This window comes from Tupaia chinensis, unplaced genomic scaffold (assembly GCF_000334495.1).
Source record: "Tupaia chinensis unplaced genomic scaffold, TupChi_1.0 Scaffold000014_1, whole genome shotgun sequence".
NCBI classification, from domain to species: domain Eukaryota; kingdom Metazoa; phylum Chordata; class Mammalia; order Scandentia; family Tupaiidae; genus Tupaia; species Tupaia belangeri.
Window position 1 is genome coordinate 1,364,517 of NW_006159444.1, and position 16,228 is coordinate 1,380,744.

The following is a 16,228-nucleotide window of genomic DNA, read 5'->3' on the forward strand; positions in this document are numbered from 1 at the left end:
AACTTACTTTTTTTTTTTTTTTTTTTGAAGAAGTTTTTTGCTATAGGGCACATGTACTCACCAGAGAGAAGAAAGCGAGAAATCACCCCCAGGGAGGGATGGCCACACCACAATCCCTTCTCCTCCATTCTCCTCTTGGGATCTTAGGCACGCATGCACATGCGCCCAGAGTGAGTTTAAGCCACCGGGTTTAGGACTCAAACTGCAATCAACTACATGGGAGTCCAGTGACATAGCCATTACGCCATCTGCTGGTCCCTAAACCTACCATTTTTATGGTGCTATGCAAGGATAGGGCAAACTATGAAGTATTACTTTGTCTGAAAGGTGAAAAAAAAAACTTTGAGTAAACTGATTACACCCAAGCCTTTGTTTCAACTTTTTTTCCATTGCATTTTATACTCAGTGACCTACCAGGACACTCTTCGTTCATGCATGGTATTAATTGTGTTCCTCTCATGTGTCACCTCCTTGGAATACATAGGTAAATAGTGTATGTTTCTTGCCTGTTAAAAAACCTCCCAGAGCACATGAAGTGGGGTTTGGATGCATTCAGCTGCTCTCCCCCCTCCCCAACCCCTTCTTTGACCTCTCTACGGTGGGGCCCCATCAGAGGGCTGCACTTGGAATCTTCAGTTCCCCTCTCAGCCCACAGCCACCTTCAGGTTCTTGCCCTGCCCCAGCCACGCCAGAGTCAAGGTCACCCCTTAGCTGCTGTCTCAAGCTTTACTTGCCTGAAGAACTCTCCCACATGCATTTCCCTGTTACCAGCTGCCTCCTGGAAGGTTGCTCAGCTCTCACCTTCCTGCTTTCAGACCCTCCTGTTTCCCTTGGGTACCTGTGAACTTGCTCTGACTATTCTGTGCTGTAGTTGTTTTTCCACCTGCATCTTTCATGTCATTGTTTCTGAGATTTTGTTTTTTAAGCATCTTTTCTTTTCTTTTTAAGAGAAATTTTTGCTATAGGGCATGTGCACCCACCAGAGAGACAGAAAGATAGAAAACAGGGATGGCCACGCCACAGTTCCTTCTCCCCCATTCTCCTCTCAGGATCTTGGGCACACACGCACATGTGCCCGGCATGAGTTTTAAGCCGCTGGGTCCGAGACTCTAACCTCAGTCGACTATGTGGGAGTCCAGCAACATAACCATTATGCCATCTGCTGGTCCCAAGCATCTTTCCTTATGCTACTGGTTTGCCTGGATCGCTCCACCCCTGTGGCTTCACTTCCACCTGTCTATGGCAGGTGCTCCCAGCTTCAGCTCCTTCGTGTATCCCCTTCCTTGGCATCTCCCCCTCTGACAGCTTTATCTGGGTACCCCGAGGCACTTTACCCTCATCATGTCCAAAGTAAATTGTATTTACCCTCAAACCAACTTTTCTTTTCATCTATTTTTCCTAGGCTAGCAACCTGAGGACTTTCACTGACTAAACATTAATTAGATCCAATTTTTTTCCATAATAATCGAGAGTTGATTGTGAGAAAACATTGCTTTTGTAAAACAGATGGAAAAGTACTCAGCCCATCTATATTTTGGGTTGATTTTGCTCATAACTAAAACTGTATTCTCATATATTGAAATCATTCCAAGTTGTTTTTTCCCCTGCCAAACAGAGCCTCCAAGTGTACACATCATTGGAAACCTGCCTTTCAGTGTTTCAACTCCACTGATTATCAAGTGGCTTGAGAACATTTCATGTCGAAACGGACCTTTTACGTACGGCAGAACTCAGATGACTTTGACTTTTCAAAAGGAAGTGGCAGAAGTAAGTTTTCACTTTTTCTGGCTATTTAACACATGATTAAACTCCAAAACCAGATAATACTACATTTTTACCACAGACTGTTTTCTAGGTTAATAACACTTTGTTACGCAGGAAACTCAACAGTTCAGGCAGAGTGTAACATACAGTGATGACAGACATAATGGCCCTGAGCTCCCGGGGAATGTGAATGATGTGGTGTCTGCCAGGCAGACGGTGAGTACCGGGAGGACCGCCGCAGACACAGAGAAAGACGGAAGCTACGGCATTGGCTGCACATTTATGCAGAGGGATGGGTTTGTGGTGTGTTCACGTTGACCCATTACCTTAGTAGAGTGATGGTTTGAAAATGTGGTAACCCTGAACTTGAAGCTCCGAGAGAAAGGGCGCGGGGCGTCATTTGGCTTTTAAGCACTGGCTCAGCACCCCACTCCGCAGTGCTTGCTGTGCCGGCACGCCCATGGCAGGTACATTTCAAGTTCACTCTCTAAAAAGTAAACCCCCAGGTGGGCAAGGAGGTTTAGGAGCTGTAGAAGTTTAAAGAGGCGGTCTGCAGACTGTATGTGGCTTTCACAAGTTTAATTATGACATAAACATAAAAGGCTAGATGGCACATACATGTGGCTTGATGAAAAGAATGCCTGGATCCGCACGCCCAAGCTAATGACTGAATTGCCAGAGCCCTTGGCTCCCTGTTGTATGCCTCATTCTGATCGCATCCCCTCTCCACCCCATCCTAACCACTTGTGTGAATTTGGACTTTATTACTCCCTTGCATGGTCTTACATAGACTTACAGCCACACGATGAATACATACTTTAGTCTTGCCCATTTTTGAAATCTGTACAAAATTATTTATATATTACACACTTTTTTTATCTTGAACATCATTTGTGGGATTTGCTGATAGGTGTGATTTGTTTATTTATGTAGCTCTGTAGCAAACCTACTCTCTGACCGTGTTGTGATTTACCTCTCCATCCTCCTGGGTATGGGTTTGTTTTTTGATGAGAATGGACGCGTTGTGTGTGCATGAGAGAGACGGAGTTGGAGAAACACCCCTGCCAGGGGCTCATCACACTGTGATTCACTTTCCCCAGCCCTCCAACATCTCAGGATCCTAGCAGTCATGTCCACATCCAGGGTATTTTCTGGCCAGACCTGAAGTCCAGCTTTGCAGGGGACTGCATGACCACTGCAGCACAGCAGCCAGGTCCATTCTCCTGTTCAGGAGTTTGAATTCAGTTCAGTGTTTTGTTATTACAAATAAAACTGCCGTTTTATTAATGTCAGCTGGGCATATGGGCCGGATCTCTCTAGGGTGTATACCAGATGCAGAGTTCAGGTCTTCCTCCTTGCTGGGTAATACTAACCTGTTCTCGGAAGCCATTATGTCCTACGTTCCCACCAGCAGTGTGCAAGGGTTCATTTTGCTCCATATTCTTGTCACTGCTCACTATTCCCAGGCTTGTACATTGTTATGGGAGGTAATGGAATGTCATCACATTTTATTTTGTCTTTGCTGATTTTTAATGGAATTTACACCATTTTACATGTTTTGAGTTACTTGTTTCTTTGTGAAGTATTTGCTTTTTGCTTATCTTTTTATTGGCTTATTTGTCTTTATCGATTTGAAGGAATTCTTAAGTGTTCTTCATTCCAGTCCTTTATTAGTTAAAGGCATTGCAAATTATTCTGTTCCACTGCGTGTTACTGACTAGTGTCTTTTGAAGAGCAGGCATTTTGATTTTAAAGTTATAATTGGCACTTTTTGTGTCTTGTTGAAGAAATCTTCCCTATTTTGAGATTGTGAATTTTTTCTATTACCTTCTAGGTTTATGTTTTACCCTTTATATTTATATCTGTAATGCATTTGGTATTGATTTCTGTTTGTGGTTTAAGTATAAGCCAGTTTTACTATTTTTGACATGAATCTCATTAACCTGCCCCATTTATTGACAAGTCTACTGTGTTAGTCTGCTTTCTGCATTATATATAAATGACTACACTGAGTAATCTACTGGGTTGTCAGAAAAGTCGTGACGCATTTTTGCATAGGAGAACACAGAAGAATACATCATTCCTGACGACCACTATAAAAACTAGAGGCTTGTTCGGCTCACAGTTTGGAGGCCCAAGGTCAAGGGCTGCAGGTGGTCCCCTTGTTGGTGGGAACTCAGCAGAGTCCTGAGTTGGCACAGGGCGTCACATGGCAAGAGCTTGCTCATACGTCTCATTCCCTCTCCTTTTTACTTAATTTGTTGATTGCTTCAGGAAACATGCATGCACCAGAGAGACAGAGAACACTTCCCAACAGGGGGAGCTCATGCCACAATCCTTTTTTCTCCATTCCAATAGGATCTGCGGGATACACGCACTTGCACACGCACCTGGTGTGTTTCTCAAGTTGCTGGACCAGGACTCAAACCACAGTCAGCCATGTGGGATCCCAGCCCCTCTGCAGAGGGCTTAGTGCTGCAGTACAGAGCGGCCCCTCCCTCCCCTTAGAAGCCCACCAGGATTCATTCATGGGTGCTGCACCCCAAAGAGTTTAATCCTGAGTAGCTCCCAGAGACCCACCTCTAAATCCCATAGTCAGACATCCAAAATTTCAACACATGCATTTTTAGAGGACGCCTTCCAACCCTAGCTTTTGGGCTGGCTCTGTACCACAGTGGGTTAAACATCGTGCCCCTGGAGCCATACTCCGTATGAACAACTACAGGTCAGACCCCATCCCAACAGCTTGAAAACCATGCCAGGCACATGTGCATACATGCCCAGGATCTTGACAAGATAGAGAAATGGAGAAAAAGGGTTGTGGCGCCATGATGCCCAATGGGGGTGCTCTTTATGCATGCTCTCTCGCTCACTCTCTGCCTCTCTGTACCCCCTGGCAGTTCAAAAGTAAATAAATAAAAACTCATAGCATCTGCCCTTCACTGATCTCAGTCAGCTCCTCTGCCATAATGGAAAAAACCCACTTAGCTTAGTCTGATTTGAGACACCAAGAAGATGAAGTAAAATCTGAGAAGCAAAGGGCCCATCGTGTGACGGAGAGAATAGAACCCTCTGGAAGAATATCCAGTCTAGATCAGAGCTGATCGAGAAGGTGAACTTGATAAATACATAGCCTGTTTGCATATGTTGAAAAAATAGTTAAACAGATTTGGGAACGTTAAGTATTAGCTTAGTGGTAAATAAATAGAAAACTAAATACAGCAGGGGATAAAGAAAATGAAAGATACTATTATTGGAATAGCAAGTAAACTATTTTATTTGGATTTACATAATTTTTTATTTGGAAAACTTAAGAGAAAGGCCCAGCCACAGTGGCACACAGACTGCACCATTGCTCGGTAGGCTGGGAGGCCCAGCAGAGGCCCAGGTTCAGTTCCCAGGCCACACTGACATGCCAAACCTACCTGTATACAGCTCTAATCCTTGCTAACGGGGAGGCTGAGGCAGGAAGGTCTTAACCCAGCAAGATCCTGTCCAAAAATACCTGTCCCCCCGCCCTGTTGATGTGCCTCACTCTACCTTAAAGGAAAAGCAGAAAGAAAGCGAGAGAGACACACCTATATAAAAGTAACCGCAAAACTTTATTGACCATCTCAGAGACTCATTGAGATAAATCAAGCATGTCCATGCTCCTAAAGATAAACTGATTATAGAGGACCAGTAGGTGGCACGGTGGGTAGGGCTGGGCACCCCCACATGACCAGCCACAGTTTGAGTCCTGGACCTCATGGCTTGCTTTCTCACTTTCCCTCTCCGTCTCTCTCTGTGTCTCTCTCTGGTCAAATTAAAATAAAATGAATGAGTGAATTAGGGGGGGAAAAAAAAAAGTGACTGTAAAGATGCTATTTTTTTCTAAATAACTCTAATAAATATATTCTAAATCTCAAAGAATTTCTTTTAGAACTCAGTTAAGTTTCAGGTATCATCTTGAGGAATAGACCTTCAAGAGTACATAAGAAATATTGAGAAAGGAAGCTGGTGAGAGAAGACTTGCCTATGAAATGTTAAAGTGTGTGATAAAGCTTTAATAATTGAAGTGGTATGGCACAGCACAAGACCGACGGCTGGCTGCATAGACAACCCGGACTCAGACAGCGTGGTATAAGGCAGTGCTCAGATCATCAATCAGCAATGGAGAAGAGAATCGTTTTACAAATATATAAAATGCATAGAGATTTGATTAACTATTATAAAAAAACATTTAGTGATTCACCATACATAAAAAATCAATTAAATTACTCTCAGTTCAAATCATCACTCTTGTTCAGCAGTGTCTAATTTACCATTCCATTGAGTATACTTTTCCTTTAAAATACTGTATTTTTTATCTCTGGAAGTTTCATTTTCTCTTTTTTCCTCATTATGTTCATGCTATTCTTGGCACTTGGGTCATATATAATATTTATAATAGCTGCTTTAAGAGCTTCATCCACTCAGTTCATTACCTCTGTCATTTCTGTAACTGTCTAACTGATGGGTTACTTTCCTTCTTACTGTGGGTCCCATTTTCCTGCTTCTTTACAAGCAAGCCTGCTGATTTTTGGCAAGATGCCGAACATTGTGAGAGTATTTTTGTTTGCTTATTTTTCTTAGTGGGGTTGAGGGCTATATTTTATGTTACTGAATTGAGTGTTGGGTTTTGTTCCGGCACTTGGGTAATTTACTTGCAGATTGTTTGAGGCTTACTTTCAAGGTTTGTGCTGAAGGATCCCCAGTATCTTTTAATTTTAAGCTACTAAGTCACTCGCTGGGGCATACACAAGCTGCAATCTCTTCATTTCTCCTCCCGTCGGATTTTGGGCATGCATATGTGCCCAGTGTGTTTTTCAAGCCACCAGAGCCAAGATTTGAACCATGGTCAACCATCTGGGGTCTAATTCCCTTAACCATCAGGCTAGAGGGTTGGCTCTGCTCTGTGTTATTTTGAGGACATTCTACTTTAGCTGGTGGAAATACAAACTATATCCAGTCCTGTGCAAATTCCAGCTGGACCTGCTGCTTTCACAGGGTCCTCTGTCCAGCCTCAGCCTTTAGGGAGTTTTACCTCAGGCACAGTCAGGCCATTGATCAGCCAGAGACTGCGTGTCTCAGGAGCTCTTCCTCAAATTCTCTTGCCATCTTTTCCACTCCCTTTCCTCTCCCTGTACGTGCACGTGTGTGTCCTCGTGTGCCTTTTCCTGTACCTCTCTGAACTTGTTCCACACACTCTGGCTCCCTAGGCCTCCCAGGTCCCTCTGGGCAGATCCAGCCTCTGTCTGCCAGGTCCGAGACCCCCTGCTCTGTTTGCATCCCTTACCTGTGCCTCAGCCTGCAAGACCCTTGAGCGTGGGACAAGGTGATCTTGTTCCTTGATACCTGGTGTCAGTGAAACCCTTTTTGAGGCAGGTTCTTTTATGCCCTAAGTAAATGATAAGCCAAATAAAAAGGTATTTTCTGAATGAATTGGTTGTACATTCAAGCAGACAATAGGCAAACATGGTCAAATAAGTAAAAGGAAAGAAGAAACATTACATGAGCTGAGTCCTTGTGACAAACCAGACACCATACCTCGTGAGAGAAATCTGCACATGGTTCAGGAGACCAGTCCCCTCAAGGTGGTACTGGAAATTCAGATGGTCCAGAATGATGTCAAGTCACCAACAATGAAGTTAAGGGGTTGTTCACTTATACAGAGCCAGCATGGCTGGTGCCTCACTGAGTGAGTCCTCGCAAAGAGAAGAGACAGCAAGATGGGTCTCAGATCACAATTCAAAGGAACTGATAGTTTGTAGTCCCAAAAGTCACATTATCTCAGCTTTTACAAGGCGGTTGTGGAGAGAAGGGTTCCAGAGCCCTCTAGCTCATTTGCCTGTCGGCATACGTTTGTTAAGATGCCTATTAGCTAGTGGGCTCAAGTGTAGCTTATACAGTAAAAAGCCAGGGGCCAGCCTGTTGGCCGAGTGACTGGGGGAGTTGAATCCCACATGGGCGACTTGTAGTTTGAATCTCAGCCCTGGCAGCTTGAAGAAAAGCATGCCAGGTGTCTGTGCCCCAAATCCTGACAGGATGGAGAAATGAAGAAGGGAATGCAGCGTGACCATGCCCCATTGGGAATTCCTTTCTCCCTCTCCCCTCTCTCTGTCTCTCTGTCTCTCTCTGGTATACCCAGAGGGCCCCAGTTGCCTCATTAGCAGATGTGATCAGAAGGGATTCATGAAAAATAAAAGATGCTCCTTTTCACCCAGGAAATTCATCATGGTTTTATGAGTTTTGTGCTAGAAACTAGGGACAAAGATCAAATATATATATTGTTTTTTCTTTTTTAAACAATTATTTAATTTTAATTTTATTTATTCATTTAAATTTCACCAGAGAGGGACAGAGTGAGAGTGAGAGAGAGGGAAAGTGGGAAAGCAAGCTGCCAGGTTCGGGACTCGAACCGTGGTCGGCCATGTGGGAATTCAGTGCCCTCAACCACCACACCACCTGCCAGCACAAGTATATTTCTTATTATACCTCGACAGTGTTTTCTCTGACGTGATTTTTATGACATTTCTGTTCTTTGATAATACAGTAGATGTAAAATAATATGTATTCATTTTTTTGGAAACTAGCACAAAGGAATAGAGACTTAAGTGGAGTCATATTTTTAGTACTGAGAATGTCAGTTGTGATTATTAATAATAGTTTTGCTTTGACTTCTCTATATGTAGTTATTTTCCTTTTAAAAAGAAAGGCTGATTTTTTGGCTAAATTTTGGCATGGATATTTAGAAGCATTTATAGTGAACCTATAATTTATGAAATACATCATAAGTACCGGTAACACTGGCCCTCTGGCTTTCATATTTTGCAAGTGAAGTTTCATGAGTAAATACAAGGCAGCGTTTTCTTAGGAGTCCTATTCAGGGTCCCATCGGGCATGGTCCTGTGTGCAGCCCTGACTGTGTTCGGCCCTGTGCATTACAAAACGAAGGTAAATGAGCATCATCCTTTTACTCCTGTCCCAGGGACCATGAGAACTGAAAGTAACAATTCGTCCACATTAGAGGACATGTGGATAGTAAAAAGTTAACAGCTTCTAACACAGATTCAGACGGTAGCAGTAAATGAGACCTAACCAAATTTCATCTAACTTCAGTTTATAGATGAGGAAACCGAGGCTCAGAGTGGTTTAATGTCTTCCAGAAGGTCGTGTTAGTTACAGGAAACGCTGAACTCGAACACAGGTCCTGGGCGTTCTGCTGAAGGCTTGAGGATCTCAGTGCTGTTGGACCTGTGGTCTTTCCTGGTTGAGCATCACCCTTTTGTATCTCCTATGACCTCCAGGGACCCTCGCTGTTTACAGGCACTACTTTCCTGGCAGGGAGGGAGTGACCTCTCTATTATGTGGTTCTCATTGTCCCAGATGTCCTGTGTACCTTAATAAGTCTAATTTTTCTGGTTGTACTGAAAGATATTTTAGGTGAATAAGGAAAAACAAACAAAACCACTGACCTTCTGAATTCATTGACCCCTTGTTTTTCTCTTAGAATGCTTTTAAAAGCTCAGGGAGGGGACCAGCAGTTACCGTAATGGCTATGTCGCTGAACTCCCATGTAGCCAACCACAGTTAGAGTCCCAGACCCGGTGGCTTAAACTCATGCTGGCGCATGTGCATGTGTGCCCAAGATCCTGAGAGGAGAATAGAGGAGAAGGGATTTCGGCATGGCCACTATCAGCCCCCAGGGGGGATGATTTCTCACTTTCTATCTCTTCTGTCTCTCTCTGTCTTTTTGGCGAGCGCACGCACTCTGTAGCAAAAAATCTCTCAAAATTAAAAAAAAAAAAAAAAGCTCAGGGACTATAGGTTTCCTTTTTAAAAAATATTTATTTAACTTTATTTACTGTTATTTAAATTTGCTATAGGTCACATGCGCTCACCAAAGAGAGACAGAAAGGTAAAGTGAGAAAGCAAGCCACCAGGTCCTGGACTCAAACTGCAGTCAGCCATGTGAGAGTCCAGTGCCTTAACCACCACACCACCTCTGGCCCCCAGAGGGTTCCTTTTATTGAAAAATGACCTGGTTTAGTTTCTTGGCCTTGTGTCGTTAGAATCATATATCTTGGATTTGGGGTTTAATGGCTTTACCTATGAAATACATCAATAGCACTGCAAGTTCACATGGTTGGAAGACCATTTTACTGTAGGGCAGCTTTTAGTGAAGTCTTCTGCAGAGCTTTTCCATCTGTGACTTACATTTTCTCTTACTGCGTTAGGGACAGCTGTGCCTGCTACGTTCCTGTAAATTACTGTAGATGATTCACGTGTTTTTCAGTTCCACACTTGGTATATTTGCTACGAAGAATAAATGGGTCAAGTTAATGGGTTAGGACCCTCCTCCCCGAGAGTGCTGCCTGCATCGCTCTCCACGTGAAAGCATGCCCAAATGTGTCTTTACTTCAATCTAGGACACTTAACAAGCATGCCCTATGGGTTTGCTTTTAGTTAAAAGTTGATTTTTAATGCTCTTGAATTCATCGGTGAAAACACACTTTCAACTGTAAAGTAAAACAGTAGCTATGGAGAGGAAGAAATTCTAGATGAAATTTAAAAAAAAAAAAAAACAAGAGAATATCTCTTGGATTATTTCTAATTTTGTAATTTTTGTTCATGCTAGATTTTAGTTTTGAATTATGCCAGCTGGATGTTAACATTTTTAATGCATTTTGAATTTTGCACCATTAATAAAATTGAGCTCCTATTAAAAAAAAATGAAGATCTAAAAATATTTTTGGTCATTTGATCTATAAGCTTATTCTTTTCAGTTTACTTTGGTTATTTGTGTTTTGCTTGAGAGTATATAAATTTCTTAGTTTTACATTTTAGTGAGAAAGAATGCATTTTGTCTTATATTCTACAGCAACTCATCACTTACTTACGTTGACTCAACTTCTCAGTAATTTCAGCTGTGCCAAAATGTACAGACAAGAGCCTGGCGATTTAGAATAAACAGATGGTGATCAGAGGATGGCTTCTGAATAACACAGCAGAGGTCACAAAAGCTGTAACTTGTCCATAAGAAATGTCCTCGGCATCTCACATAGAACGTTTTTCTTTTAAGAATTATTTTATTTAAGTTTATTTATTTACTTGTTTATTTTAATTTGACTAGAGCGGGACAGAGTGAGAGAAAGGAAGTGAGAAAGCAAGCTGCCAGGACCAAGACTTGAACCACAGTCAGTCATGTAGGAGTCCAGCGCCCTTAACCACCATGCCACCTGCTGGCCCCTAGGACCCATTTCTTTAATCTTACCAAAGGCAAAGTTCTAAGGAGCTAGATTGTGTGGATTCCATGCCCCAGCAGACTAGAATCACCAAAGAAAAAAGAATTCCTGGTAGAACAGATCAGCCTGGGGCATAACACAGGAGAGGGACACCCAAAACAGTGATCCCGACAAGCACTGTGACCTCAGCCGCAGCGTGAGGCCCACTGCCCCCGTGCAGAGTCCCAAGAGAGCACCACAATATTCATCATGTTGACCCCAACATGTGAAAGAGGTGTAGAACGGCTTCGAGCTCCAAGTACACAGGGTAGCAGGACACATTTTAGAATGAGAAGAATGCCTACTTTTTTTTTTTAATCCACCACTCAGTTTTGTCCAATTTTAACATACTGCTTTATTTTTATATCTTTTTAGTTTTTAAGGTTTTGTTTTGTTTTGCTTTGCTATAGGACACATGTGTTTGCCGGGGAGAGAGAGAAAGAGAGAGAGAAACAGAGAAAGTAAGAAATCGCCCTTCTCTTTAGATTTGGGCATACGTGCACATGCATCCGATTTTCAAGCCATCAGATCTGGAGCTCAGACCACGTTCAGCCACGTGGAGAGTCCAGCACCGTCACCACCACTCCACCTGCCAGCCACAGACGTTTTTAGTTTTCCTAGAGCACACTGTGTCAGTATCCTGTGGCTTCTGCATCTTTAAGAAGTTCTCTACCAGGGGAGCCATAGATATTTGCCTATGAATTTTGAAATTTTACTTTTATGTTCAATGCACTTAGAGTTTAGTTTTGCTTGTAGGTCAAGGCACAGGCCTATTTTTTTCCTCCTGGAGATACTTAACTATACCAGCATTATGTATTGAATGACCCGTCCTTTACCTTTTTGCAGCTGGTACATTGCATCTGTCCGGGTTGTTGCTCAGCTTACACCCTTAGTCCGTCCGCCTGTGCCAGTGCTGTCTTAATTCTGATGTCCAGTAGGGGGAGCCTCTCAGTGACATTGTCAGATTCTTCACATGTGTCCTGACCATTTTAGCTTTATGTAAGTTTTATATGGAATTTAATTTAGTAAAGTTTGTGCGGAAATTAAAGTTCCTTTTTAAAATCCTGCTGGGATTTTGATTGAAATTGCAGTGCACTTACTAGCCAATTTAGAGATAGCTAATTAATTTCAAAATAAAAATGTTCGAGTGTTTAGGAGAGAACAAATTCCTACTTTTTACAAAAATCATTTCTGGAAGGGTTCTGAATTTTCAAAGTTATATTATTAACACATTTAAATGAAGAGAAGTGAAGTGTACCATTAAGAGTGTTCATTTATATATTGAAGTAATTCAAAATATCAAACATTTAAGCATCCTTAGTTCTTCACCATGTTTATTAATTTCTTCAGAAATAGTTATTGATTGCTTGTTTTATGCAGGACTGTCTGCTACAGAATATAGCGGCAGTTTGAACATCGCCGTCGCAGTGAGGAAGGTTGCGTATCTGATTCGTTATTATATACCACATGCGATACAGTTCACACTCGCAGGCGGAGCTCAGGTGATGCTCGAGGGACGTGTTCTCCATGCCGGCTGCATGGCATGTGTCGTTTAGCTTGTGCTTCTAAAATTTGCTTCAAGGAATATTCCCTAGAGTTCAGAGGTAATAGAACGTTGGCTCCCGAATTGTTTAATTATCTGCTAAAATTTGGTTTTTGTCCTTCTGCAGAGACTGACAGCCAGTACAGGAAGCAAACAGCGCAGTCGCCTTTCTGTCATGGCCCAGTATCTGTGCGGGGTTCAGCACGTGTTTACGATTCCAGGGCGAGCTTTTGTGCCCAAACCACAGGTGAGTTTCTGCTTATTTCTTTTAGTATATCAGGGTTAGGATTTTAGGTACCAGCAGATGGCATAATGGTTATGTCGCTAGACTCCCTCTTGGCTGACCACAGGTCAAGTCTGGAACTCAACCAGCTTGAAACTCACACTGGGTACGTGTGTGTGTGTGTGTGTGTATGTGTGTGTGTGTGTGTGTGTGTGTGTGTGTGCCCAAAATCCCAAGAGGAGAGTAGAGAAGAAGGGATTGAAGCCATCCCCCGGGGGGATTTCTCACTTTCTATCTCTCTGTCTCTCGGGTCAGTGCACCTATTCTATAGCAAAAATCTCTGTTAAGAAAAGGAGGGGGGTGTAACAGATGGCATAATGGAGAAGGGATTGCAGAGTGGCCATCCCCCCTGTGGGGGTGATTTCTTACTTTCCCTCTCAATGTCTCTGCACACCCCCAGACCTCCCAGCTCACACACCCTAAGCCAAAAACCTCTTTAAAAAAAAAAAAAACGAATTAGGATTTGAGTTGTAATCTTTGTTCTCCAGAGGAGGTGTTCATCGTAAGAAATAATCTCTAGGATCTAATCCTTCTTCTTATGCAAACTGTCATAGCTGTTTTCTTTATTCCTAAGCAAGAACCACAAAGATCACAACGTGAGTACTTAGTTCTTATTCCCACTTTTCTCCGTCTCAGAGGGGTTGGCCACGGAGCCCAGTTTCCTGCTTTCCTGCGGTGGAATCCCATCTCCCTACTTACCAGCCGTGTGACCTTGGGACGGTTAGGTAACTCCTTTAACCTCTCAGAAGCTACTGGCAGTTGTGCCATGGGGTGGAGTCACTTGGAGGTCTGACCCAGTGGGCGTATGCAGGGTAGAGTCAGGGCTGGCCTGTGGTGGCAAGCATTTGCAGTGACAAGTGGCTGAGGATAGAGAAAGAAGGTGCTTTGTCTCTCCAGTGGGGCGAGATGCAGTCCTGTCAGCTCCGGAGAATTTGTTCAATAGCATTCTGTGCGAGCAGAGGTGGAGGCTCAGACTTCTGGGGGAGTCCGGATTGAGTCCACAGAGGAGCCTCATGTGCACCCTTGAAGAGCAGGAGCCAGGCAGGGGTGCGTCTAAGGTGGCAGGCGAAGAGACGAGCACAGCAGGGGAGGCAGCAGCAGGCGTGGAGGGGCCTCTCAGCATCTCACGTTCGCCACACCCAGACTGCGTGGAGCCAGGCCTGCTTTTGGTCTGAAATGGCTGCTTTTCTGAGAATTTGAAACATACCTGTATCTCTTTAGGAAGAAAATATTCCAGAGCTAAATAAAAAAATTTTTGAAGTATATGTGGCAATACACAGACAGTAGAAAGCGAACTTCATTTACACAGGGGTCTGCAGGCTATGTCTTTATTTAATTTTATTTATTATTGTTGTTATTTTTCATTTGACCAGATTGAGAGAGAGAGAGAAAGGGAGAGTGAGAAAGCAAGCCTTCAGGTTCAGGACGTGAACTGCGTTCAGCCTTGTGGGAGTCCAGTGTCTTAACCAGCACACCACCAGTCAGCCCCTCCTAGGTAGTTTTTAAAAATGAAAAAAGAGACGGGAGGTCACAGTAGATAGGGACTTGGGATGGATGGTTTAGGCAGCCTGCAAATGGGGCTGACAGCTTCTCTGTCTAACGCCCTCTCACACTCTGTCACTTTAAAAACAGAACAAGTTGCTCCACTGTTGCCAACCAGGTCGCAAAAGGAGGAGACCCTGTTGATTAACCCCAGGATGAGGTACTCTTCATGCTCAGTGATTTAGGTCGCTTATAAAATCCAATTCTAGGGGCCAGCTGCTGGCATGGCGGTTAAGGTGCTTCACTCCCACATGGCCAACATGGTTCAAGTACTGGACCCAGTGACTTGGAAATCATGCCAGATGTGGGACCAGCAGAAGGTATAATGGTTACGTCGCTTGACTCCCATGTAGTCGACCATGGTTCGAGTCCTGAACCTGGCAGCTTAAAAAAACTCAAACCAGGCATGTATGCGTATGCGCCCAAAATCCCAAGATGAGAATGAAGGCGAGGAAATTGCAGTGTGGCCATCCCCCGGGGGGGATGATTTTCTCTCTTTCTGTCTGTCTCTTTTAGTCTCTGGTGAGGACACGTGCCCTATGGCAAAAATCTCTCTTAAAAAAAAAAAGAAATCATGTGAGATGTGTGTACATGCATGCCCAGAATCCCAGGAGAATGGAGAAGGGATTGTGACATGGCCATCCCACCAGGGGGTGATTTCTTACTTTCCTCCTCTCTCTCTCTCTCTCTGGTGAGCACACACGCCCTATGGTAAAACCATTGGGAAAAAAAAAGTTCATTTCTGAAGGTGATCAACATGTTATCTGAAAAGGGGAAAAAAGCAATCAGTTAATTGCCTCATTGTAATTAGCAGCTCTTTCAATTTTGTCCTCTAAAGAAAATATGAAAACAATGGAAAAAGACATAATTGTTTTGTTGGCATTTTAAACTACTTTGTAGTTTTTCAAATATTTTACACTCTTTGTTAAGCATAATTCTGATTTTTTCATCTTTTTTTAGTCTAAAATAAAAGTCCCAGCAGGCACCTGAAAACCTCACTCCGTGCTCATCACACCACACAGTTGCTTACACATAGTCCCTCAGGTTGTATGCCGAAGCGTTCTCTAAGCAGGAGGTTGAGATGTGCTGGCTCTTGGGTGGGTTGTGCCAAGTTTCTGGATTCTTCTTCATACAGGACGTGCAGAAAATTATGCCGGATATAAACAGCAGCATGGCAGAGATGAATCCTATGTAGATAGCTCCCCCCAGTTCGTGTTTGCTGCTTTCTGGAACTGTCTGATCCAGGAAGTCTGCAACGATCTCCTTCGTGTACCACCCTGTGGGTATTACGCCAGAGACCCCGGCCGACATGAAGCAGGCTCCCCCAGCAAAGCAAGCCTGACTCTTGGTGTGTGTGTCCCCTCCTAAACGAGTACATTTCATTCCCACCGTGGAAGTGCAGATCCCCAGGGCAGACAGGACACACGCCAGGACCATGGTGGCCCTCGCAGCCTGCAGGTGTGTGGGGAGGGACAGAAGGGCGTGTTTCAGGGTGCAGCTGAACATCCCGGTGCTGTACCAGGTGCAGTCCATCCACAGCCCGTGCAGCTGTACTATGGCTGTGAGGATGTTGGAGCCCACAGCCATGTTCACCTTCCAGTTGGGCAGCAGAGTGGCCGTGAGCACTCCAGAGGCCCCACATAAGGCCATGATGAAAGCAAGGAGCTGGAGTCCCGCTGAGGCCATGAGGGTGCCTTATCTCTGTCCTCCTAGGAAGTCCCGCTGCCTAGTTACGATGGCCCTCAGTTGGAGTTACGGCGCTTCCTGTGTGTAGAGACAAGTATTAGAAGC

General features: G+C 43.8%; 2 protein-coding genes across 6 annotated transcripts in view; one reads left to right on the forward strand and one right to left on the reverse strand.

Moving 5' to 3' along the window:
• The window catches only part of TFB1M (transcription factor B1, mitochondrial), a 48,906-nt gene that overhangs the window by 14,087 nt on the left and 18,591 nt on the right, over positions 1-16,228 (forward strand). For 2 of the 5 annotated variants that reach the window (XM_027769799.1, XM_027769811.1), the window contains exons 4-6: positions 407-484; positions 1,616-1,767; positions 12,740-12,859. In XM_027769799.1, coding sequence (XP_027625600.1) covers positions 407-484; positions 1,616-1,767; positions 12,740-12,859 — 350 coding nt within the window. Of the gene's footprint in view, positions 1-406; positions 485-1,615; positions 1,768-12,739; positions 12,860-13,531; positions 13,621-13,792; positions 14,230-14,527; positions 14,688-16,228 lie in introns of those variants that run through there. The other 3 variants (XM_027769805.1, XM_027769807.1, XM_006139983.3) reach the window with 3 other exon arrangements.
• Positions 15,119-16,228, reverse strand: part of CLDN20 (claudin 20) — a 5,509-nt gene continuing 4,399 nt past the window's right edge. Inside the window, exon 2 of the mRNA XM_027769812.1 lies at positions 15,119-16,201. Within this exon, the coding sequence (XP_027625613.1) occupies positions 15,464-16,123 (660 nt within the window). The 5' untranslated portion in view covers positions 16,124-16,201 and the 3' untranslated portion in view covers positions 15,119-15,463. The remainder of the gene's footprint in view (positions 16,202-16,228) is intronic.